Source organism: Oryza glaberrima, chromosome 12 (assembly GCF_000147395.1).
Source record: "Oryza glaberrima chromosome 12, OglaRS2, whole genome shotgun sequence".
NCBI classification, from domain to species: domain Eukaryota; kingdom Viridiplantae; phylum Streptophyta; class Magnoliopsida; order Poales; family Poaceae; genus Oryza; species Oryza glaberrima.
The window spans coordinates 20,924,551-20,951,627 of record NC_068337.1 but is presented as its reverse complement, the minus strand read 5'-3'; the positions used below and the strand labels follow the sequence as shown (position 1 = coordinate 20,951,627).

The following is a 27,077-nucleotide window of genomic DNA, read 5'->3' as shown; positions in this document are numbered from 1 at the left end:
ATATAAGCGATAATACATACTGCAGAGTTGTGACGAAGATGTTGATAGTGATAGTAGGACGAGAGGAGTATATATATAAGTACCGAATCCAAGGGGTTGGGTTGCTGCATGCGTTTCCAGTGAATTCTTGTTTCATTTGGTTCTATATGCAAATAGTGCTCACGGAGATTACACCCAGAAGTGTAGGATCGAACACAAGAAACCAAACCTATCAGAGGTGGGGTGAATGCTAGGAACACCAAACACAACAACTTTTAGCGAAAATAAAAGTTTACCCTTTAACCTGATAAAGTCCTCGGCGTAGCTAGTCTGACCGCCGTGTGAAAGCCAATCTGACCGGTGTTGTCCGGCCGGTCGGACTGCTGCTTCCTTCCATGCTGCCTTCTCGCCACCGCCGGGTAGACCACCGTAATCCTGTCGGATAGACTGCTCGGTACATGCCGGTTTGATCGTCGGTAATCAACGAAACTTTTGAAAATAGATTAACTTTATTGCATCAATATGTGTTTACAAAGTGCATCTAAATCAAACCTCTCTCAACTCATGAACTAGGATTAAAACCTCAAAGCAAACCCTAACTTTTCTTTCCCAAACAGTCGATATCTTCTAACCCCAACCCCTCTTCTATTTGTACCCAGAATGTGGCTGCCCATAGCCAGAATGTGGCTGCCGATAGCCACGAATCCAACTAGAACTAGGACTCCTAATCACATAGAAAACCTACCAAACAAGGAAACAACATCCCCATACAACTCCACACTCCAATCTTTCCAAACCTGGACTCCAATCCAAATTTGACTACTCTTTCCATACGCACATGCCATATGAAAATCTTCACCACCACGTGCATTGTTCTCTAGCCTGAGCATCCCACGTGATATCCATGACCATCTGGACCTCAACTTCTCCCAAGCCTAGTCCCAATCCATCACCGGCTATACTCACATAGCCTCAAGCAATACCTGCACATGAACAACAAAGAAACTCCATATTCGAGTACAAGTTCACACTAACCTGACTCACATCAGCACACAATAGCATCACATACGAATAGAAACCATCTAGAAGTTACACACATGAAGCAATCTAGAAATTCCACGAAAACCCGAAACCGACTCTCTCTAGGAATTTGCCGGTCTGGCCGTCGAGCTACCTGGTCTGACCGCCTGGACACCTCCGGTTTGACTGGCGTGCACCACCCGGTCTGACCGGCCTTCCTATGCCGACCACACTGTTCTCCATCCAAAAACACGACACACCGCATTTTCACAAATATTTACTTTTGATGATCGTTCATCACCAAGATTAATCATTACATGATTCTATAGGAAGTGCATCCACAACAAAAATGTACATGAGCCGTATAATCCTAGGTACATATTTCTGCATATGTTGACACACATGCCTACTCTGGTTATCAATTATCAAGCAATATTTATACAATAACTTGGTTGAAACACTAAATAAGAAGAGGAACTCTAGGTTCTGAAACAACTAAAATAATAAGATGAGTTTGGCAATGATGACTTTCATCTCCTTTTGCATTCTTGGCTTTTGGTGGTCTACGTTTAGGTGTCCCACACGGGAGGGTGTATGGTTCACAACCATGGTGTTGCCACGTGTTTGTGGGATGGGGCGAGGACATGAAATCGAAGCTAGCTGCTCGTCGGGTGTGGTGAGCTCGACAACAAAAACACACCAAAGAAGTCTAAGATGACCTCTTCAACAAAAAACACTTCAATAAGAGGACCGGATGGATTTTGACCGTACCTGCCGCTGCCGCCATTGACCTACCTCAAAGCTGCTATGAAGCTACCATGGCCCTCGGCCATTGATGCTGGTGCAGGTCACAACAATGGCTCTAGTGCTCAAGGATGACGTTGTCCTGCCCAGTGGAGGTCAAACACCAACCTGAGCAATGGCGGGTCCTCACGGCTAGATCCATCGAGGTGGTCGCTTGTCCACCGTCGTTGGCCCACACTACCTCCATCTGCGCTTACTGACGAGGGAGGAGAAAAGGGCCGTCTCGATGTGCGGTTGATCTGTTGCCGAGGCTAGAACTCAATCCATGTTGCTACGGAGGTCGATATCGTTATCCGATCTGCCGAGGTTGAGCTTGTCATCGCCGCTGAACTCCTCACCCGCATCCGGTGATGAGGAGGAGGAGATGGCGTCGGAGAGGATGGCGCGATAGGGAGGGAGGAAAGGGCAGCACCGACATGTGGGAGGACGGTGGTTGCCGTGGTGGCGGCGGGCGGAGAGGCACGAAGCAGCAGCAATTAGAGACAGGCGAAGGAGGCGGCATGGAGGAGATTGAGATTGAGCTAAGGTTCCACACAATCTGTAACAAAATTAAGGAAAACAAAATAAACATCTAAATCATTACAATCAAATCATATCATTTGAAAATACGCGTGACAAATTACAATAATCACCTCTTCTAGTTCTTTCATAGTAGTCCAAACGAATGCGCTTCCATGTTCCTGCAGTGTTGTTTCGAATGGTATTCTATCTCTCTTTTTCAAATTGGTTTAAATCTAAATCTGGTTCCCTCACGAATGGTTAAATAAAAATCATGCGTAATAATTAATTAGTTTGGATGCCATACAAATTAATTAGTTTGGATACCATACATTGACCGGCGAGAAAAAAAAAGGTCTAAAGTTATGGAAACAACATCAGCCTTAAAAAATCAATCACAATAGGACTGCATGAAAGAACCGGTCCAAACACACCATAAAAATATGGCAAATAATAATTTGATCTCCTGGTTGTTCTTTCTCAGTCCAAACACACCATGTCTCAATTATTGAAGTATAGCATAATCCGATTAAACATCACAACTATTGAAGTCTAGCATAATCCGACCAAAACGAAGTCAAATCATAATCCGACCAAAACGAAGTCAAATCAATGTGTATTTTTTTGAGGGGAGAATCAATGTGTATTTTTTTGATAAAAGGTCAACGCTTATTAGCTGATTCCCATGTTGAATATGCTCAACAACGCTTGCTTGGTTCACTCCAATATCACATTTCACCTCACATCACATGTTAATTTCATTCCAGCCTCACGCAAATTATCGTATCCACATACCAACTAAATTTTCCCGATGTCTTTAATCAGTTAGCACATGAAAGAATCTATTCAGGCTTGATAAATGATAAGCACCAACCCATACTGTAGAGTTCTGGACATGATATATGTGTGCAGTTTTAGCAGAACAAGAGGGTTGTAAGTTTATATCCAGGGGATGGGTTGTTAATGCATGCTTTTCTGATGAAATATTGTCTAGTTTGGGACAAACACAAAAATGATGTTCACAGTTCACAGAGATTGCACTCAACACTGCATCCATTAACAAAATGGACATCAGCCTTGTACATATGTCCAGACAGATGGTCCAATACTTTAATAATCATGTGCAATATTAATGTACTGGTATATAATAACATGGGCAGAAACAACTTAAAAATGATGAAAATCTCACCTGGTTTCCTGACTTTGCCAGGTGTCTCATCCCAACTTGTGTATATTAGAGTTTGTACCGTCTTTAGTTTCTAGAAACACCAATTGAATATGCATGATTTTTCAGAGTCATTTTTCTAGTAACAAAGGAGTAAATTTCACAAAACTCTTATGATAATAATATGTATATCGTAACTATATATCCCAATATGGTTCACATATAAAAAAAATGCATGCATTTGCCATGACCAAAGCACCAAATTTTCCAAATCTTGTTTTTTTTTTGGCCCTAGACACCTATATAAACGGGTGAGGGCCTCAAAAAGTTGAACTGGTTTGATGATTCATTGAGCTGTTCCATAACTTGGTCATTTTTTCTCATTTCTTTCTTGCCAAAGATTGAGGAAAACAAAATTTAAGAAACAAATGAAAATCGACAAATTTGGAATAATTTTCTTTGTAACAAGCATGTGGCTCCTTCATCAGACAACCGAACCATCTCATATAAATTAAATAGTATGACAAATTAAAAAAAATAACTCTTCTGGTTCTTTCAGTGTCCAAGAACACCGCCAACCAGAGGACATTGGCACATACTAGCTTAACATTACAAGACAACGGTCTGAAATTTCCTACAACGGGAGCTAACACAAGAGGAATTGAGTCTAGAACGGGAGAAAAGTCAACAGGGTCAAAATAAACAGCATATCAGATAGGGAGGTGATATTAAAAAAACACTTGAAATAGATTAATATGAAATTTAAAATAACTTATCTATTGAAATTTTTTTGCAAAAGCCACACCGTTTAGCTGTTGGGAAAACATGGGGTGTAAAAAACAAAGACTAATGAGGCCTGGCTCGGACTTATACCCCCATCGGTTGGCCGCCACTGATTATAAGCTGTAACGGCTTATTAACGATAAAAAATAATTTGTGATTGAAACTTTTATACATGTGTCCTTTAGCAACTTAAACCCAATATAAAAAGGAAACTACATTCAATAACATAAAAATCAGTTTTAGAGCAAAGTTTTAAAATTCAAATTTTAATAGCGGCTTATAAACTACAGTGCAAACAACAAGGCCCTTGCTATCAGGCCAGGCATATGGACTCAGGCTGCAAACCAACTAAAGCCCAGAGTCCAAGCAGTCTGGATGGGCCTCAGACGGCCCAGATCAAACCATGGACGAAGTGCCCCCACAGCCCCTGGCATGTGGGCCCCACCACTGAACAAGCTGGGTGCTCAACGCGTGAGTCGCGTGACGTGTCAGCCTCGTTAGATCAGACATGTACTGTACTAGGGGGGGGGGGGGGGGGCAGCTATTTTATCTCAGCGGCTGCACGCTGACACTTGAGCATATGTTAGGGTTGGAGTAAAACCGCTGCACCGTGCACGAAAATCGAGGCAAAAAAATGCAAGTAGGCAAGCCAGAGCTGATATATTTACATGTCTAGAAACGATTTGGTACTACTAGTACTACAAAACACTGCAAACGGGAGCTCCAGCGGATTCAAATCTTGCAATTTGATTTTCAAGTGCCATCCATCAGCTTAGGGCTTGTTCGAAAAGCCAGGCTACGGCTGGGGCTTAATCTGATGCTGCAAGTACGGTTGCCATTGGTTGTGCTGCCGCGGTCGCTATCACAGCTACCGAATAGACCCTTAGTTTTAAACTCATTGGTAAGGATTGAAAACAAAAAACCCCTACGTTCTAATATCAGTTATAGCTAATCGTACAATATCTAATATCCCAAATTAGATGGATTTTGTCGAAACATCAATGTGGGTTTCACTTTTGTAAAAATATTTCTACTATAAGAGTATTGGTTTCGATCTCTCGTAAAAGGGATTGTGAGAATTGGTATATTTGATTATATGAATGTAAATTGTTTAAAGAAAAAAAATCATTTGTCAGATGCCAATAGTTTGAATTGTAAAATGTATGTAAATTAAGGTCATCCTAAAGATGATTGTATCCTAGCACTCTAGTATCCCATAAAAATGGTGAATTATACTTTAACAAATTCAAAATAATACTTCTAAGTACCTATTGACAAAAATTTGATAAATATTTGCAGAAGATTGAAGGAACTAATTAAAAAAATAGTGCTAAGTTGGTTTGTTTTAGGACAGGGGGAGTATAATGGTGGGGTTGTGGGTAAGTATAATATATTACTGTATTACTTTATTCATCATGGTTTAAACTCTTGATGCACATGAATATTACGCATATAGAGGAAGTTATTTTAATAATAAAAAGTAAGATTAAGTATATCTAGCTGATTTTTGTCCTAAGCGTGTGTTAAAAAGGATTCAGTGCGTGTGCACTATGGCCAATTACTACTCTATTATTATAAGCACACTTGACACAATTAACACGTTTGTACTTCTACTCCGTACTATATAGTATTTCACCGGGGGCTTTTCTCCTCACACCTCTCTGACACAACGCTTCAGGCTAAACCTGACCTTTCCTGACAAGTGGGGCCCCTGTACTGAAAAGCTGGGAGAAAGAGTGGGTGGGACCCACCTGCCTGCCTCTCACAGTGTCCAATAAAGCTTGTGGACCGTTTAAGCTGGTGTGTCCCACACTAGAGAGAGAGAAAGAGAGAAGTTGCAGCCCAGAAGCCCAGACAATTTGTTTGCTGTCCTCCGGCGCCAAGAAGTGCTACGTGAACACCGCAACTTACCTGGCATTGTCACATTGTTGACTCCCAACTCTCAATTTTTATTTTTTTCCCCTTGAACGATGGCCAACTCAGATTTTATGGCAAGGGAGAAAAAACCTATTGCAAAAGGAGAAGACTAAGAGAACAGAAAAGTTATATACTTGGAGTTGTTGTGGTGAAAATTTGCGTTATGTTAAACTGTGAAGTGTATTGCCGTTGTTTTGAAAGAAAATTTTATGCACTAACCAAGCGTACATTTGCGGTGGAATCTATCAACCTAGATTCGACTATCTGATTCTCAGTATAGAGGCCCGTTTGTTTCAACTGCAAACAGTGGATTAAGTTTTGGATATTCGTGCCACATTTTTCAAATTGATAAACGGTGTGTTTCGTGAGAAAACTTTCTATATGAAAGTTGTTCTAAAATATTAGATTAATTCATTTTTCAAGTTTGTAATAATTAAAACTCAATCAATCACGCATTATTACCATCTCGTTTTGTGTGAAACACTTAATCTTTATCTTCAAGAGATTCAAACACCACCAGATTCTAGCATTTCACACATCTTTACCATCTCGTTTTGCGTGAAACACTTAATCTTCTTCAGGAGATTCAAACACCACCAGATTCTCACATTTGTAGTAGAGTAATATTCTTTTCTAGTGGTTGGTGATGTAACGTCGACATTGAAGCACCTGATGACTCCACATTGGCGCACGGCTGTGCGAAATTTTTTCCCTTTTGTCGCACTAATCTCAAGGCAATCCAACGTAACAAAACTGAAAGTATTGAAGGGAAATACTAGCAAAAGTCTTTTTAAGCAATTACGTTATTTGTTAAGTTTTTATAAAAAAACATTTAATTTTATCATATAATAATCCGCAACAACAATTCTCTTAATAATTTGTTTCAAACTAGATTGCTTATCAGCTATCACTTGTCTCTTGGCTTATCAGCCGCAGGAAAAACAAATTGACAAATTTTAGACTTGGTTTTGAGTTTTTCTTTATCCTACTTTATTTTCTACTTCATATATAAAATATTTTCTTTAAATCATTAAGCACAAATATATAAAAGTTATATTCATAAATTATTTTCAATTTGCTTCGTTCACAGTATCTTTTACGGCTTATTAGTTGTAGATGAAATGATGGGGCTGTCTTATTACGCGTGGCCATTGTCCTAGAAATTGCCGGTGTCATCTGTTGTCGATTATGTTAACACGGACAACCTTAAAAACTGTCATTGCGTAGTCGTCTGGTTGTCAATTATCGCCGTGTTTACTTCTAAAGTTTTTTTTTATCAAACTTTTAACTTTTCTATCACATCAAAACTTTTCTACACACATAAATTTTCAACTTTTCCATCACATCGTTTCAATTTCAATCAAACTTCTAATTCTAATTCTATGTGAACTAAACACAGCCTACGTTAACTTGGACAGCCTCAAAAACTGACATTCCTTTAAGTGAAGAGAAAAACTGATATATGCCATCGAGAACAGGACAACGAAAAAATGACAATTGATGTTGATTCTCTATTGTACACACCTAATAAGCTTTTAGTTGGATCGGAGTACTTTCTAGAGAGATTTTACGTGTACAAACACGATCCATCTTACAACGTACTGTATCACAAGAGAGACCTCTAAAAACCTAGTAATATTATTATTTATTTGTACATTGATGTGTGGACATATTATGCACTAAATAAAATTTTCTCCATGACAAAAATATCATAAATGATCCTACTAATTAGTACTCCTAATATATGCAATGCAGATGCAATATATTTAGCAACAACTATAGGATATTAGCACTAGAACAAAATAAACCCTACTTTAGAAGTAGCGGAAATACTCCATCCGCCCCAAAAATATAAAAACCTAGGAATAGATGAAGTAGTGCTATGAATCTCAACTGGCAGTCCATTTGGATTCGTAGTACTAGAAAATTTCTCATCCGATTATAGATTTTTATATTCTGGAATAGAGTGAGAGAGTGAGTAAATTACAACTCGATAAACCCTAAAACGATAAATACGAACAAAACAATTTATAATTAGAACTTTTATATGTGTGTTATGCACGGCTTAAAAACCAATGCTACAAAATCAACTTAAAATAATTTTTAAAGTTAAAAATCTTGGCTGCGGCCCAATTTGCCGGCAAAATTACACTGTATTACAGACCGTTAGTAACGTACAACGTGCCGGCCAAACTCGAAAAATAATAATAATTCCACCAAATAAAAAAATAAAAATAAAAATAAAATAAATACAGTGAGGTCCAAGAAGCCTCTATGGCCATGGATCTCACCTCCTCCTCCTCCTCCTCCATATCCCTCTCCTAGCCAAGAACTCTCCTCCCCTCCCCCAGCATTGCCGTGGGATGTGGCTGCTGCGGCGGCGGCGTTGAGGCGATCGACAATGGCTGCGGCGATGGCGGAGTCGGATAATAACGGCAGCGAGGTCAGCCCCGGCGGCGGCGGCGGCGGCGGGAGGGACTCAGCGTCGGCGGCGGCGGTGGCTTCGCCGGTGAAGGCGAAGGCGAGGGCGTTGCTGGAGCTGGAGACGGCCAGCGCGGCGGCGGCCGCGTCGGAGTCGTCGGAGGCGAGGGTCGACGACGGCAACATCCAGGAGGCCGAGTCGTCGCTCCGCGAGGGCCTCTCCCTCAACTACGAGGTCCGTCCTCCCGAAATCGAAATCGAATTCGAAATCAAATCATTCCCCCTCTCGCGCTCGCTCGGCTCGCTCGTTCTTTGGATTCTTGGTTCGTTCGATCTCCGAGAGGTGGAATCGCGTTCCTCCTGGGTGGGGGGCGAGGTGGTGGAATGGCAGGATTCGAATCTTTCGGTCAATGGCGTAGCTATCTGATGTTGTTGGTTGTTGCGTTTGGGGGGAGATCGGGATGCAACGAATGATATTCGCGCGAAAGTTCTTGGATAAATTTCTCGCGTTTCGCGATCGTTTCGGGATTGAGGGTTAATTAGATGTGACTATGTGGAAGGGTGTGGTATATCCATTTTGATTGACAATATGGAGTTGGTTTGGTTGAATTTAGGAGCATTTTGATCTAATAATGAGGAGGAAATTTAGGGTGTAATCTTGTGGAGATGGTTGTTCTGTGTGCCCTAGCTTTTGAATGTTGGGTGGAGACTAGCTATGTGAATCTTCTTAGAAGAAATATTGATCTTGACTTCTTGAGAGCGTGCAATGAAGGGATAGCTGTGGAAAAGAAAGAAAGCTTTCTTTTGGGGAGAACATCGTTTGCGGATGGCGCAACCGTATGATCATGGTTCTGTTAATGGGTTGTTGTGATTAAGGGAATTTCAGAGCTGGAATCCATTCTGACACTAACAAATAACATCAAGGGGTTCAATTTAAATTCAGAAGAGATTTACAGTGTAGACAGTATGTGGATTGAATGCAAAATGATCATCTTCCAGTGTTTAGTTCATCTAAGTAGTCACATGTTCTTTGTATAATCTTTGTTGGGAGCAAAAAGATGCCATTTCATTTTCTATATTAAGACCTACAAGTTTGTGCTTATTTCAGAATGTATTGTTAACACAACTTCCTTTTTAGTGAAATTTCTGGAAGAGATTCAATCAGACATGGTTCTTCTGTATCTTAGATAAAAATAGGATCTTGACATATATCTTGGTTGGCATTGGCAATGATGGTTGTCCACTATGATTAGAAGCAAAAAAAGAATAACCGAAACTTTTTTTCAGTGGCTCTCGTAAGTTTTATTTTTTTTTATTATTATCTTGCTTACTCTGGGTTTTTTTATTTTTTATGCTTTCAATTCTAGGAAGCGAGGGCTCTCCTAGGGAGACTGGAATACCAGAGAGGCAATGTAGAAGCTGCACTGCGAGTATTTGATGGGATAGATCTTCAAGCTGCTATCCAGCGCTTTCAACCATCGCTTTCAGAAAAGCCACCCTCAAAACGAAGTAACAAATTACGTTCAGATTCATCGAATTCAGGATCGCAGCATGCTGCCAGTCTTGTTCTTGAAGCCATTTACTTGAAGTCAATGTCTCTTCAGAAGTTAGGGAAAGCAGTGGGTATGAAGTGCTAAATTTCACTACATAATCATTTCTCTCCATGCATATTGTAACTTTTGCAACCATTTACTTGCAGAGGCTGCTCAACAGTGTAGAAGTGTCCTTGATGCTGTTGAAAGTATTTTCCAACGTGGCATACCCGATGTCATGGTTGAACAAAAGCTTCAGGAAACTGTCAGTAAATCTGTCGAGCTTCTCCCAGAACTTTGGAAGCAAGCTGGAGCCTATCAAGAGGCACTCGCTTCTTACCGACGTGCTCTTCTTAGTCAGTGGAATCTCGATGATGACTGCTGCACAAGGATTCAGAAGAGATTTGCTGTTTTTCTGTTGTATGGTGGCGTGGAGGCTAGCCCCCCAAGCTTGGCTTCACAAACTGAAGGATCATATGTTCCTAAGAATAACTTGGAAGAGGCAATCCTTTTGCTCATGATAATATTGAAAAAGTGGTACCTTGGGAAGACTCACTGGGATCCATCAGTGATGGAGCATCTAACATTTGCATTGTCACTTTGTGGTCAGACATCTGTTCTTGCCAAGCATCTTGAAGAGGTTTTACCTGGAATATACCCTCGAACTGGAAGATGGTATAGTCTAGCTCTTTGCAACTATGCAGCTTCACATAATGAAGCTGCATTAAATTTGTTAAGGAAGTTGTTGAATAAGAACGAGAGTCCTGGTGACATAATGGCCCTCCTGTTAGCTGCTAAGTTATGCAGCTCAGATTATTCTCTTGCTTCTGAAGGAGTAGAGTATGCAAGGAGAGCTGTTACAAATGTTGATTCATCAGATGGTCATTTAAAGAGCGCTGCGCTCCACTTCTTGGGGAGTTGCCTGGCTAAGAAGTCTAGAATCGCTACATCTGATCACCAAAGATCTCTCTTGCAGACTGAGTCTTTGAAGTCACTTAGTGAAGCGATTTCTCTTGATCGTCACAACCCAGATTTAATATATGACATGGGGATTGAATATGCTGAGCAACGAAACATGCAGGCTGCTTTGAAATGTGCAAAGGAGTTCATTGATGCAACTGGTGGGTCTGTTTCTAAAGGTTGGAGATTGCTATCTTTGGTTCTTTCTGCACAACAAAGGTATTCAGAAGCAGAGGTGGTGACTGATGCTGCATTAGATGAAACTACAAAGTGGGAACAAGGGCCATTACTTAGAATAAAGGCTAAACTGAAGGTTGCTCAATCGTTGCCAATGGAAGCAGTTGAAGCATACCGTGCCCTTCTTGCTCTTGTTCAGGCACAACGAAAGGCTTATGGTACCGTAAAAAATGGCACACAGGTTTGTCTCCTGTTAGCATTTAGTTCCTAACAAGTACTGTGTACTTAGAGTAAACTAGTACGATTTCTTTGAACCATGTGGATACTGGAATTCTCTGGATATGAAACCATTATCTTTTGCAGTTAGTTGGTAGCACAAGAGTCTGATATTCTCCAAGATGCAAAACTCTTTCTGCGAACATAACAACTTCATCCTTCAAACTGCATCTTGTGATTGCACAGTACTTCTCATCAGTATGTCTTGTCTGTTTTGCCGTCTCATTCTGTGTGAAATTCTTTCAGGAGGTTGATGATAAAGTGAGCGAGTTTGAAGTTTGGCAAGGTCTTGCCAATTTGTATGCTAGTCTTTCATATTGGAGAGACGCCGAGATATGTTTACAGAAGGCTAAAGCCCTCAAATCATTCTCTGCCATAACGTTTCATGCAGAAGGTGAGGAACTGTCTCAATATGCTGAAATGCTCTGTCTACTTCCTTTTGGAATTTTCATGCAATGTAGGCTAAGCATTTACAAACTGAGAAGTTGGAAAACCATCTCCTCACTTTATTTCCCTCGTATATCCTGGTGTCATTATGATTCCCTTATTTCCATCCAGGTTACACGCGTGAGGTGCGCGAGCAGACACAGGACGCACTGGCTGCATACTTCAATGCAGTCTCGACCGAGGTGGAGCACGTACCATCGAAGGTATCCATTGGCGCCCTCCTCTCCAAACAAGGCCCCAAGTATCTCCCTGTCGCGAGGAGCTTCCTCTCGGATGCCCTAAGGCACGAGCCGACGAACCGGATGGCATGGTTCTACCTAGGGAAGGTCCACAAGCATGATGGCAGGCTAGCTGATGCTGCTGACTGCTTCCAGGCCGCCTCAATGCTTGAGGAATCAGACCCAATAGAAAGCTTCAGATCACTCTGATGGCTCATCATCTTACTGCAACAACATTGAGGTTTTCTTTTTTCGCGGGTTAATTTTTCTTCTCTCCTCTTCTTCTCCTCCTACCTTTTTTTGGTACATAGCTGGGTGGAATCTGGATACCAGCTACATGTAACTTTTGTATCCGTAGGTGCCAGCGTGCTCGTCACGCTGTTGTCGGATATTTTGACAAAATGATGTAATTTGGCTGCTAAATGGTAATAGCCGTATATATAAGTTGCACTAGAACTGTCGTACTGTACTGTTGATTTTTACAGATATTAGTATTGAATATAATCCATTGCTATGTAATGATCCGTCGTGGTTCTGACATCGCCGGTGGACCAGGGGAGCTCGCTGCCGGTCAGGTTGCTTCCGCCGTCCTCTCTCCACGACGGCAGCGGCAAATTTCTACTCCCTCCGTTTCACAATGTTAGTCATTCTAGCATTTCCCATATTCATATTGATGTATCTAGATTCATTAACATCAATATGAATGTGGGAAATGCTAGAATGACTTACATTGTGAAACGTAGGAAGTAGAATGTGCAATTTTATTTCCTTGAGTTGCAGCAAATGTTTGTGTAAATTTTGTACATAAAAATCAAGTAATTTTAGCTTCTATTAAATACAAAAAAGAACAAAAAATAACTCTTCTGTAGTATTTGTAGCTGTTATTCCATCTTTGAACAAAATTAATTATAAGGGTTAATCATCCTACAAGGGAGAAAAAAAAAAGATTGCTTCTGATGTGTCATCAGCATAAACTTTTTTCTTTGGAACTGATGGGAAGAAACTGAGCTTCAACAGCTTGTTTGGGTGCCCTCTTCTCCCATGTCTTTCTCCTTCTGTTCCTCCACCATATTTTCCTCATCCCATGTTCGAATTTCGACCGTGGGGCGGTAAGGAAGGAGATCAGCCGTCTTCCTGATGGTCTCCTCCAATGACTCCAACTGCCGAATCGTCGCGCCGCTGCAGATGATCTCAACAACAAGCTGCCTAAGGGAAGAGAGGTGATGGATGCCAAATTCAAGGGCAATGGCAGCATGGAATGGAAGATGCAGCTTCTCAAGCTTTGCCATACAGCCTTTTTGAAACATCAACCCTGAATCAATGCTCCAGCAGGTGAAGTAGAGTTCCTTCAGGCACATGAACATGTTGCTGTTTATGATGAGTCTTTGTTTTGGATCAGCCGATTTCGACGTCAGCCAGAGAAACAGCAATGCGGGTAAGTTTCCGAGGATCTCCAATGCTTCCTCTTTTACTGGATTAAGATTGATATCTAGGTAGGTGAGGTTTTCAAGTGATGCAATCCAAACTGGGATTCTTGGGAAGTAGTAGGACATGCCCATCTGAAACTTCTGGAGGAGATGGGGTGTGGGGAGCCAAGAATCCAGCAAGAAATCTATGGAGTACTTGAAACTACTCTGAATGCATAGAGATCGAAGGTTGAGTCTGCCCAGCTTGCGGAGCGATGAAACCAAGTTATCGACCAAAGTTTTAGTCCCACCATGAATATCAGAAATACACCAGCATAGCCCAAGAATCTTCAGTTTGGTCAGACTGCCCAGCTCCTGCAAAGAAGACGCCGAACTGTTCCTGCTAATTTTGATCTCTAATACCTCCTGAAGAGCTCGCATGCACCCAATACCTTCAGGTAACTCCAGATTATTGATACGCAAACACGTCAAATTTTGCAGCCGAACAATGCTTTTGGGTTATTTTCTAAGTTTCGTTGATACCAGATCAAGAGTCTGCAAATGCTGTAGTTCTCCGAGTTGTTCAGGGAGTGCATCAATACTTCTTACATTCAGTCTCAGGTACTTCAACTGAGAAAGCCTCCTCACATGCTCCAGATAATTGCTATCCATATCCTCACCATGTTCTATATCAAGTACTCGCAGAACTCTAAACTCTGAAAGAGAAGGCATTTCTTCGGCATACCCAAAGATACTGAGTGACCGACAACTGGAAATGATCGCTGTTGACGGAACCATGACATTCTCTTGGGAGTAATAGCTGAGAGAGAGCCGGCGAACCTTGCCTTGCAGCACTAATTTCTGGTTTTGTTCACCAAGTAAAGTGGCAAAGTTTTCCTTTATTGACTTGGACATAAGGAGATCAAGAATCATATCATGGATTCGGCATGAATCAACCTGGCCATCATATCGAACTTTCACTGGCTGAATCATGCTTCTGCTGACAAGATCATTAAGATACGACTCGCCTATTTTCTCCAAATCTTGTCCACTTCCTGTATTAATGAATCCTTCGGCGATCCATCTCTTTACCAGCTGGTCTCTCTCAATCTCACAGTCTTCTGGAAATATGCATAGATATAGTAGACATGTCTTCAAATGGTGAGGAAGATCATCATAGCTAAGGGATAATATCCTCTGCATCTCTTCTACACTTGGATCTTTTTCCAGAGTCGAACCAATTGAATTATGTACCCTCTCCCATTCTTCTTTTGTACTAGCTTTATTAGTCAATAAGCTAGCTATGGTAATAATCGCCAATGGAGATCCACTACATTTTTTCAATATTTTACAGGAGATTTCTTCCAATTGGGGAGGGCATATATCTTCTGTGCCAAATATTTGTTTCAAAAATAAACTCATTGCATTGGCTGTACTGAGAGGCATTATTTCATAGACATGATCATGTTGAGGAGAGCAACATGACTTGGCTATAGTAACACTCCGTGTTGTAGTTATTATTCTGCTTCCAAGATTATTCATAAGCAAAGCGCATTTGATAGTCTTCCATGCTTGAATACTCCAGATATCATCAATGACAATGAAGTACCTGCCATATGAAATTACAATTGCACTCCTTTAAATGTATATGAATTATGAAATGTTACAAAATATGAAAATGGTCACATCAGTGCTAAATGTTAAATAACTAAAAAAGGACAATACTTCTATGCTGCACAAACTCCAAAGTCTTATCTAATTCTGTTAACAGAAAACAGAGGCACCTCACTTCTGATTTGGTTGTAGAAACAAGTGAAAATTTGTATTTATGTAGTGGTAGCAATTAATTTATAGAAAGCTCTTAAATGCCTCTAAAGCACAATTACAAGAAAGTGTATGTTTTGCATATTTCTAGATGCACAAAATCACCATTATGGTATACATTTGATTCATCAGAAAATAGGAGATGTTTAATACAATACTTATCTACATACAACCAGTAAACCAAACCATCTGATGAAGAGACAAGGATATTGGCCAAAATATGATGCACTATCAAATAGAGAGAACCATGTAATGTACCTCTTGTCCTTTAGGAATCCTCTGATTGCATCGATAAGATTTTCCTCATCCCATACACTTGTGCTATCATACACTTGCTGACTAACTTGGCAGAATATGTTTCTCAGAATCCTTTTTACGTCAGGCTGCTGGGACAGAGAAACAAAAGCTCGACACTGGAACTGGCCTTCCAGTCTACGGTACACCTCATTCGCAAGTGTAGTTTTACCCAGACCACCAGGACCCACGATGGATATCACCTTCAGCTGCTGAAACGATGCATCATCTCCCTCCATTATCAACTTGACAAGCACAGCTCTCGGCGTCTCAATACCAACAAGCCCGTCTGACTCAGCATACAGCGAAGGCAAACGGGGGTCAATTGCCCTCGCGATGCTAGGCTCAAAGATACGATCGTCAAGCTTATACCTCATCCGCCGCTTGCTTGCATCTTCGACTCGTCCCTTGAGCTCTTGGATTTGGCTGGCGATTCGACGGCGCACCTTGAGCACCTTGAGTTGTTGGGCCACCCTTTGGACAGGCCCTGCAGCCTCAGCTATGCCAATGTGGCCAAGGCGATGTGTGAAACCGTCGATACAATCCTCGATGTCATAAGACATCTCCCGTACTTGGTTTCTCCACTCCTCCGTTTGCACATCGAGGTCAGAGTCTACCTCTGCCAGCCTATGAAGGAGGGCATTCATGCTGCTCAGCTCATCTTTCATAAACTCCACCTCCCTCTGTAATCCTTTCAGCTTTGCGTACTCCTCCCCAAGAAGTGCACTGAGCTTGATGATGACTGAGGTCATCGCCCCTGTCAAGGCACTTGCCATCTGTTGGAATTTCAATCAGTTTAGTATAACTCACATCAGAATGATTGAAAAATACCCCAGGAAGTAGCACTTGTATGCATGACCATAACAAAATTACAGGAGAGATAGATAAGAATGGAGATCTACAATTACGCATTTACTACCATCGAGGGTATGAAATATTAATAAAAAAATACATACCTCAATTGTGCTATTACCTTGTTCTACCAAGCCAGAAATGATCGCAGAATTTATCCTTCAGGAAAAAAGTAAAGATGGAAGCGTCTGGTCACTTGGCTTGTGCCATATGCACCACGGAGATATGTTTTATGGCCTGCTGTTCTGTTATGCTATTCTTAATGAATAGCATGGGGCGTATTCAGTGATATTAGCATATGCAACTTTGTTTTTGCCTTTTTGGTGGAGTTCAATTTCTGCCCTGGAAATTTCGGTCCCTCGGTGAACTGTGATATAAATTTTTCATTTGATTGACACCTTAAGAGAGATGTTAGATGGGTGATCAAATCTAGCATCATGGACTATACCTCACCACCCAGATCAATGATCCTTGTGTTTTGAGGAGCACAAGACAAGGAATCACCTAATGGTTTCTTAACTGGCCTAGATGGCCTCGTCATAACGCTGAAATGATGCAATAATTGTCTAATGAAGTCAACTCTACAAGAAAACAGAAGGAGGGGGGGGGGGGGTCAACTTCACTAATTATCTTGACAATGTGGATCCTCTTGGAAGCATCACAATTATTGTGTTTCCAAAGGAGTTCAGCTGAGAGTGAATCAGGCACTGTCGAAGTGTAGCCCTACGCTTTCTGTGTTCCCTTGTTTTTTTGTTTTTCCTTTCAGCTAAAGTTTGTAAAGTTTTAAAACTTCCCCTCTCTTAATACAAATGATACAGAAGGCTTTTGCGTATTCTCAAATCAGGCACTGTCCAAGTGTTCAGTGTCGACCATCGCCATTGAATGTTGTGGATCAAAGTTTTTAGAGGAAATGTTATCATCAGTTGTTTTTTTTTTATCAAACCATGGGATGTGATCCTTTTAATTATTTTCTAGTGCAACAATTAAACGTAGCTTATCTTAGTGAAAAAAGTTATGAAACCCACATGTGCTACAAACCCAATAGTGTTCAGAGTTTACTATGCTACAAACCCACATGATCCAGCAGTATAATTAATTAAGCACCCCAAAAAAGAAAAGAAAATCCTCCTGCACTATGCTAAAATGAGTCAACTAAATATGCAAGTTAAAAATTGCATCCACAGGCATTGTTGAATATCGTTGAAACAGTCTAGACTAAGTAAGGTAAGGTGTGCCCCGTTAAGACAAATCTAATTTCAGTAAATTTAAATTGAGATAACAGCACTGCACATTTCAGTAATTTTCCATTGAGGCAAACAACATAAAGTACTAAACACATACTAAGGGGAAAAAAAACAGAAATTTCCATTGTGACCAAGGAACCTCACCTCACCTCCTAGACTAGCCAAGCAACCTCTAGATCCAGTGAGCACGCGCCAATGGGTCCCGGCGAAAGCGGCCGTCGATCTCCAAGCGCAGCCGCCGGCGACGGTGGCGAGGGAGCGAGGAGGTGGCCGTCGTTTGGGCGGCGGCGGTGGGAAGCGGCGCGCATGGAGGAGGAGGTGAGGATTTTTTTTTTTTTTGAAGGATTTCTTGGCCACCTTGCAGCTGGAACTGAGTGGAGCGGGTTAGCAGCAAAGTCAACTGCCGCCGTTGCAGACTGGCCCCACATCACAGCTAGCTTTGACTTTGACTTCCTTCTCAACATAATCCTACTACTACTACTACTGAAGGCCTCGTCTTTTCGCTTATGCTTATGCTTATACTTATCAGACAAAATTTAAATTTTTAACTTTAAATTTGGAGCTGATTTTGATGCTTTTATCGAAGTTTATTTTTGCAGTATTTGCTTTTAGATGGCTAAGAACATGTATATAAAAGTTTTATTCACAAATTACTTTTTGTTTGAAAATATATCGAATAAGCGAAATGATGGATCCATAACTCTCTTTCATATTAGAAGTCATTTTAGGCTTTTTTAATATGTTCAATGTAGACGTAATGAAACTAATTTAGTGCTATAAGTGTTGTTGTATTTTTCTATAAACTTAATCAAACTTTCAAAAAAATTTAACTTAAAAGAAGTCAAAGTGACTTATAATATGAAACGGAAGTAGTACCCATACATATCTTTTCTGAATAATTGGAAAAAAAAACATTTTCGGCTTGTGCACAATGTGCAGACACCTTAGTTGCTCATACACACGTCTTCCAAATGATACGGTTTTGGTAAAAACTTTCGATATATATCATTTTTTTAAAAAAAGTTATTGTGAATCAATTTTTGAACTTTATAATCCCTCCCTTTCATATTACAAATTGTTTTGACTTTTTCCTAGTTAAACTTTTTTTAGTTTAACTAAATTTATAGAAAAATTTTGCAACATCTATCCCACCAAATTAGTTTTATTGAATATATTTGAATAGTATGCTTGTTTAGTATTGGAAATGTTATTATATTTTTTTATAAGCTTGGTCAAACTTAAAAATATTTGATAAAAAATAAAGCAAATTATAATATGAAATGGAGCAAGTGATATATTAAAATAATTCCTTGTATTATTTTTATTATATAAAGTAATTGATGAACTAACACACAAGTGATATACAGTACTCCCTCCGTTTCACAATGTAAGTAATTCTAGTATTTCACACATTGTGAAACGGAGGGAGTACATTCCAGTTTGTTTGGGAACCACACGTTCCACGGAATTGTCACTGAGGCTAAGAAGAAATTAACTTTTCTAATTTATATGCATACAATGAGTTGGTCTTCATTCAAATCTTAGATGCATGAGATTACGGGCCTGTTCACTTTGATGCTATTTTCAACCATACCATTTTTGGTAAAGTTGCCAAAAAAAATGTCTATGTTTAGTTTGTTGCCAAATTTGATCAATACATAAGAAATCTTGCTAAAATTTTGGTATTGCCAAAACTTGATAAGATTTATTTTGACTAGGCCCTACAAATACACGCATTTCATTTGAAAAAAAAACAGAAAATGAAATACGTAGGGACTTTTGGATGGAGGGAGTATACAATTAAGCATCCTATCTAAAAAAAAACAATTAAGCATCCTATGAGTGGTAAATTCTTTTGAAAATAAAAGAGAAACGAAATGTGTTGTATACATATACTAATAATAACAAAATTAGTATACATAATACTGACAAAATTTATGGTGCAAAATATACAACGAATGGAAGGAGCTCCAGCCTCAGCTGTAGGTTTTAAATCTCCCGCTATAACTACCGCTATCTTCAGCTATAGCTGTTTGAAAAGACTAATCACTAAATGTCTTAGCCCGCTATTTAAAATACTGCTCAGCTGCCTTTACTGGTAGCAAAGTCATGCTGGTTTTTTAGCTGTTTGTGTGGATCTTCTCTTCAGCCATGATTTGCACCTCCTCCTTCACCATCTTTTCTTCATCCCAAGTTCGAACTTCAACTGCTGGGTGCCATGGAAGGAGATCAGCTGAGTGCCTAATGGCATCTTCCAGTGCTTCCACCTCCCGAAGCGTCGCACCGCCACAGACGATCTCGACGATGAGATGCCTGAGGGAAGCCAGGTGCTGGATGCCGAAATCAAGAACACTGCCACCGGCGTCGAACGAAACCCGCAGCATCTCAACCTTTGCCATTGCCCCAGCTTCAAACATCAGCCCTTCCCAATTTCTCCAGCAGGTGAAGTGGAACTCCTTCAGGCATACAAACATGTTGCTTCTTATGACGAGCCTTTCATTGGGACCTGCTTCTTTTGATGTCAGCCACAGAAATATCAGAACAGGTAAATCCCCAAGAATCTGTATCACTTTTTCATCCACCAGGTCTATGTTGATTTCTAAGCAAGTGAGGTTGTCAAGTGATGCGATCCAGGATGGGACTCGGGGGAAATGATAGTTCATGCCCATCGCAAATGATTGGAGGAGATGAGGGGAGGGGAACCATGAATCCAACAAGAACTCTATGGAACACGCATAATAACCCAGGATGCATATTGTTCGAAGGTTGAGTCTGCCCAGTTTGCGAAGTGATGACACCAAATTATCGGCGAAAACTTTGTAGTCGATGTGTGCTTGGGTGATGCACCAGCGTAGCCCAAAAAACCTCAGCTTCGTCAGACTTCTTAGCTCCAACAAGGAAGATGCCAAGCAGTCCTGGCTGATTCTGATCTCTGTTAGCTCCTGCAGAGCATGCAGATGTCCAATTCCTTCAGGCAATTCCAGATTATTGACACGCAAAGATGTCAAATTTTGCAGACGAACGAAGCTCTCTGGCAATTTTCTTATGTTTGTCCGTCTGAGATCAAGAGTCTGCAAATTTTGTAGCTCTCCAAGTTGTTCAGGAAGTTCAGCTACGCTTCTTACATTCAGTCGCAGGTATTTCAACTGAATCAGCTTCCTTATGTGTTTGGTATAGCTGCTTTCCATATCTTCACCATTTTCTATATCAAGTACACGAAGAACTGGGAACATTGAAAGAGGAGGCTTCTGTTCAGCATACCCAAAAATACTGAGAGATCGGCAATGTGAAATGATCGCTGTCGATGGAACCATGATGTGATCTTGAGTATAATAGTTGAGAGAGAGCCGACGAACCTTACCCTGTAGCGCTAATTTCTGATTTTGGCCACCCATGAAGGTGGCAAAATTTTCTTCAGTTGACTTGCATGTAAGGAGATCAAGAATCATATCATGGACTCGGCAGGAACAAACTCGACCATCACATCGGATTTTCACCGGTTCAATCATGCTTCTATTGATAAGATCATTAAAATAACAGTCTCCTATTTCCTTCAAGTCATGTCCCCCTTCTGTAGTAATGAATCCTTCAGCAATCCACCTCTTTACTAGTCGATCCCTCTCAATCTCATAATCTTCTGGAAATATGCTTAGATACAGTAAGCATGTCTTCAAATGTTGGGGAAGATCATCATAGCTCAACGATAATATCCTTCTCATCTCTTCTACATCAGGATCTTTTTGCAGTGTTGAACCGATAGAATTACACACCCTTTCCCATTCTTCCTTGGTATTAGCTTTATTAGCCAATAAGCTAGCTATTGTAATAATAGCCAATGGCGACCCGCCACATTTTTTCAATATTTCATAGCAAACCTCATCCAATTGAGGAATGCACACATCCTTTGAGCCAAATATTCGTTTCAAAAACAAACTCTTCGAGCTATCTATATTAAGAGGCATTATTTCAAAGACACGATCATGGTCAGGAGTGCAACATGACTTGGCTATTGCCATATTGCGTGTTGTCGTCATTATTCTGCTTCCACAATTATTCACAAATAAAGCACATTTTATGGTCTTCCATGCTTGAGTACTCCATATATCATCAATGACGACAAAGTACCTATATGCAATACAAGCTCATACTTTTAGACCTATTATAAAGTAAGACGAGTTAGAAAAATCAAAATGGCATAAGGTCCGCAAATACTCCCTCCACCCCAAAATATAGCTACCTTTCTAGTTCAAAATATAGCTACCTTTCTAGTTTGAACTAGAAAGGTAGCTATATTTTGGGGCGGAGGGAGTAATAGATGTGTACTGTATTCTTGTAAAAAAAAAAAAGAGATACATGCAATAACAAGAAAAAGGAAATTGATTTTATGGCCCACAAACAGTGGCCATATAAATTGAGATGAAAGCACCTGATCATTGCAACCGTTTTCCATGAGATACAAAAGCACTTCTTGCACTATATAACAGCTGACACAGATAGTCATTATTACCTATGGCTTGGCCACTAAAACAACTGACAATATGAAACTTTTGTAGTGAGTCACCCTGTCACAGTCGATCCAATCTTTCTAATGGAATATTATTGGAATATGGAACTACTAATAGATACTACCTCTGCCCCAAAAATATAGCAACTTTTAGTTACTTGTCCAGATTCATAGCCAAAAAGTTGCGATATTTTAGGACGGGGGTAGTACTTATGTTTAGAATTTGCGCATTTTGTTTTCTTGAAAAGAATGCAGGAGAGCTGCATTCTGTACAATAGTGAGAATAAAAACTACAGACACTACCCATGAAAACACACCGATAATGTGCATTTTCTAGAAGCACAAACGGCATCCTTATACATTTAACTTAAAGCAATCAAATGGATAAATAATCAACATAAATATCTGTGTTATCTAAAAACATGGGTATTTGTATTTTAGCTAGCAGATATTATGAATGTTGATCAAAAGGTGATGCATGACCTACAGCGAAGATATCTTTGAAACTAAGTAATGAGCATACCTCTTGTTCGTTAGGAATTCTCGGGTTGCTTTTATCAGCTTTTCCTCATCCCATATATCTATGCTACCATAATCCTGCTGGCTGACTTGACAGTATATGTTTCTTACAATCTTCTTTACATCAGGCTGCTGTGACAGAGAAACAAAAGCTCGACACTGGAACTGGCTCTCTAGTTTGCGAAACACCTCATTCGCAAGTGTAGTTTTACCTAGACCTCCAGGACCCACAATGGATATCACCTTTAGCTTCTGCGATGATGCACCCTCTCCCTCCGTCAGCAACTTGATAACCACATCCCTTGATTGTTCAATTCCAACAAGCCCGTCTGACTCAGCATATAGAGAAGGTAACCGGGGGTCAATGGCCCCTGCAGTACTAAGATTGAAGGTGCGCTCATCAAGCTTATACCTCAATCGCCGCTTGCTTGCATCTTCAACACGTGCTTTGAGCTTCTCGATTTGGTTGGCAATTTGGTGGCGCACCCTCAGAGTCTTAAGGAGTTGGGCCATCCTATGGACAAGCCCTGCAGACTCAGCAATGCCAGTATGGCCAAGGTGATGCATGAAGTCATCGATACAGTCCTCAATGTCATAAGACATTTCGCGCACTTGGTTACGCCACTCTTTCGTCTGCAAATCAAGGTGTTGGTCCTCCTCCGCCAGCCTATGAAGGAGAGCATTCATGCTGCTCAGCTCATCTTTCATAAACTCCACCTCCCCCTGTACTCCTTTCAGCTTCATGTACTCCTTCCCAAGAAGAGCAGTGAGCTTGTTGATGACGGACGTCATCACTCCCGTCAAGGCACTTGCCATCTGTTGGAAAGTTTTGACTGCCTCAGCAATGCTTCCAATTTCATAGAACTAAACATCAGCATGATTAAAAGAAAGCATGGTACAGGAATCGTATGCATTACCACAATAAGAGCTAGATAATAATGGACATCCACAATTACACATTTTACCATCAAGAGTACAAAATAACAAAAGCATTCATAAATAACCTTTGTATCTACCACTAGACCATTGGAAATGATTGCAGAATTTAGCCTTCAGGAAAGAAGATGAACTAAGATTTGGTTTAAAGACAGCTGCACTCAGGAGATATGTCTGCTGTTAAGTTATCCTCTTAGTAATGACCAGAAGAGGGACATGCTTTTTCCCAATAAAGGTGATAAAACAGAAAGCACAATTAGCAGCATCTGGTGGACTGGTGCCTATTTAGGGAGATTGGCATATGCAGCTTTGTTTCCCTGTGGAGTTCACTTTCCACAATTCACCTTATATGTTACTACTGTATATATATTGTGGTCACTCTGTCATGTGATCTGCAGCTTCGGAGGGAGGCTAGATGGATATGAAATTAGCATATACTCTATCATGTGTGTTGAGTGAGGAACATGAGATGATGAATCATCTAATGGTATTAAAATGGCCTCAAGGACCATGACCTCCCACAAGATGATAATGGTACTTGAGAAATTAGTCAGCATTATACTACTCTCTCTCATTCATCTAAGTATCTAATCACCATATATGTTTTCGCAGTTCATGTCTATAAAATTTTTAATTATGTCATTTTAAAATTGTACATGATAATTGGTACAGATCAGTAAAACTCTTGATCTGAATTGTACCCCCAACCTCATCTCACCACTTAAGGTTATCATGAGATAGCCCCATTTGCTATTTTAAACTTCTGAAATCCATTCCTTACATACAACAGATAGGTAATTTACTGGTTTAAATTCAGATGGTTACAAAGAAACCCAAGAAACTGACAGAGACTACATTTTGGTCTGTTAGGAGCATTCGCATGCCAAAATATTAATAAGCACTATTAAACTTTCAGTGGTCACAGGGCAAACAACATGGATTATTAATCGTTGACAGATGGCGTTGCTGAACTATTTTCTACTAATAAACATTACAACGAACAGGCAGAGTGCAGCATGAGCAGAGGATAGTACTTAGTAGCTTGCCATTGAGAGGGGTGGGATGGTGGATGACCTGGAAGTCTACAGCCGATGGAGTTGGTGAGCCAACCGCCTGGAGAAGTCAACGCTGCGATGTGGGCGGAGGAGGCGGCGCCTCGGCTGCCGGTGGCGGAGAAAGCGGACGTTGCTGCTGCTGATGAAGAGGTGGTAGGAGCGGCAGTTGGACGGACCCCGCCGGCCCCCGTTGCGAGGAGCACGCGAAGAGCAGCGACGCGGGCGGCTGATGGCGGCGCCCTCAATCCGGCGGCGGCGACAGCGAGGCGACGGCCATGGCGTCGTAAGGCGGAGCTGCGGAGGGGAAGGGAGGTTTGGAGCCTTGGCGGCGGATGGGAATGGCGAACGACGACTTTTCTCGAGTCTACTCTGGATACTCTGCAAAAGAAGTTTTGCGTTGAACTCCCTCGCAAGCTTTGTATTGTACCCCCTCCATGGGTTATAGCACGTTTTGATTTTGATCAAATTCAAACCGCTTTAAATTTAACTAAATTTATAGATAAAATATAATAATATTTATAGTACCAAATTAGTTTCGTTAAATCAATAATTTAATATATTTTTATAATAAATCTTCCTTGGGTTGAAAATGTTATTATATTTTTCTATAAATTTGATTAAACTAGAAGCAGTTTAACTTTGACCAAAGTCAAAATATCTTACAACTTGAAATGGATATAGTATTTTACAACGAGTTCCACCACATGATCTATCACCGTAGATACGTGATTCGATATCTGCGTGCGAGGGATCAAACCCATGATTCCGGCCGTGCCACAGTGGTTAGTGGCCTCGCTAAGTGCCCTCTAATCTGCGCAGATTTTGATGGTAAGAGATTAGTAAAAAAAAAGTTTTAAAAAGGATTAATATGATTTTTTATAACAACTTTTTTATATTTTTTAAAAACATACCGTTTAACCGTTTGGAAAATGTTTACGTGAAAAACAAGACAATGAAGTTGGAAAGGTGTTCCAAAGAACACAACTTTAGAGTTTAAATGTCAGGGTTACGGATAAGGCATACCTCCTATTCTACGACTTATGGAATACACCGATAATGTATACCTTCACGTACACGGATCATTTCCATGTATATCGTTTGGAATTTGTTCCAAATTACGGAGAATATCTCTACGAGTCAAGCGATTTCCAAAGTCCTACTCAGAAGGGATAGAGTTTCTGTTATACCGTACCAGATCAGATATTCCCAGGCCTTACTTGGGGTAAAGATGATACACGGTATAAAAGGGACCCCAGTGAGGGATGCAAGGCATCGAATTTCATCGCCAACACACCCACCATAGTTTACAAAGCCAGAGTATGCGAAGCCAAGTCGCTGGGAGATCTCGTCGAACTCATCGAGTACGATCTCATCGGTATCTTCTGTTTCGTCTACTTTCTTTATAATCTGTGGTTCCTCATCATCAATCTCATATACACTGGATTAGGGCTATTACCTGACAAGGGGCCTGGACCAGTATAATCCTTGTCTTTTGTCTGCTTGATGTCGTACTACGTCGACCCTCGTTCCAACGTACCCCAATACTCAACTCATCATGTGCACAAGTATCATTCGTCAACATTAAGTATCTGTTTTTCAGAATGAAACAATAGTTTCAGGTGGAAAACAAACTTCCAGAAAAGTTCAAGTACTAAAAATTGAACTTTAGCCTTTTTATAGAAATATTTTTGACAGATTTTTACAGCAATATTGGCAGGAATATGAGGAATATCAATAGTCAATATAAGCTTTTCTTTATATATCATAGGCTTTTCTTTTTACCAAGGGCTTGGCAGCCCCCATTTCTTTTACTAGAAATGATCACACATCTACAAGGTCTGGAAATTTAAAAACGGCAACACAATTAAGAAGTCGACGGGACTGAGCTAAAACAGCAGTGGCTATGCATGTTACAAGAAACTGCAGACTACAACCCTCGGCTGGATAAAAAGCATCACCATGAGCTTTTGTAGAAGGACTGTAATAACCTGAACACACCAAAACAAATACATCGTCCTTCAATTCTTCGGGTACTAGCCCTCCATTCACGTCTTCAACTGTAGACTTCATTTGCTACTTTTATAAGCCTAGCCCCCCAATTGTAGTCTTCTTTGGCTTGCTTCCAAGTTATGCAGGATTGCTCAGGATTCAACCTAGGGTGTGTTTAGTTCACGCTAAAATTAGAAGTTTGATTGAAATTGGACAGATGTGACGGAAAAGTTGAAAGTTTGTGTGTGTAGAAAAGT

The 27,077-nt window shown here is 40.5% G+C and overlaps 2 protein-coding genes and 1 pseudogene across 4 annotated transcripts; 1 reads left to right on the top strand and 2 right to left on the bottom strand.

Moving 5' to 3' along the window:
- Window positions 1-8,438: 8,438 nt before the first annotated feature.
- LOC127757201 (protein NPG1-like) lies at window positions 8,439-12,661 on the top strand. Its single transcript, XM_052282667.1, is given in 7 exon segments — window positions 8,439-8,822; window positions 9,955-10,210; window positions 10,287-10,333; window positions 10,335-10,425; window positions 10,428-11,497; window positions 11,779-11,926; window positions 12,091-12,661. Coding segments are annotated over 7 exon segments (2,184 nt in total). The 5' UTR covers window positions 8,439-8,567; the 3' UTR covers window positions 12,408-12,661.
- A 58-nt stretch (window positions 12,662-12,719) lies between these two features.
- LOC127757200 (disease resistance protein RGA5-like) lies at window positions 12,720-18,187 on the bottom strand (annotated as a pseudogene).
- A 1,469-nt stretch (window positions 18,188-19,656) lies between these two features.
- On the bottom strand, window positions 19,657-25,222 carry LOC127757895 (disease resistance protein PIK6-NP-like). 3 transcript variants are annotated; one of them, XM_052283486.1, is made up of 4 exons: window positions 24,851-25,222; window positions 23,253-23,656; window positions 22,845-23,141; window positions 19,657-21,942 (listed from the first exon to the last, which is right to left on the bottom strand). In XM_052283486.1, the coding sequence occupies exons 2-4, from the start codon at window positions 23,654-23,656 to the stop codon at window positions 19,938-19,940; spliced, it is 2,706 nt and encodes a 901-aa protein (XP_052139446.1). In that variant the 5' UTR covers window positions 24,851-25,222; the 3' UTR covers window positions 19,657-19,937. The 3 variants fall into 3 exon arrangements, with proteins under 3 accessions (XP_052139446.1, XP_052139445.1, XP_052139444.1); XM_052283485.1 differs by having other exon boundaries at window positions 22,845-23,673; XM_052283484.1 differs by having other exon boundaries at window positions 22,845-23,656.
- Between the last annotated feature and the right edge of the window lie 1,855 nt (window positions 25,223-27,077).

Excerpts from the sequence above, each read along its gene's own strand:
- LOC127757895 (XM_052283485.1), bottom strand. The coding sequence starts at position 23,656 with ATGGCAAGTGCCTTGACGGGAGTGATGACGTCCGTCATCAACAAGCTC. Across the intron at positions 21,943-22,844 it reads GAATTCCTAACGAACAAGAG|GTACTTTGTCGTCATTGATG; the intron begins GTATGCTCATTA and ends TATTGCATATAG.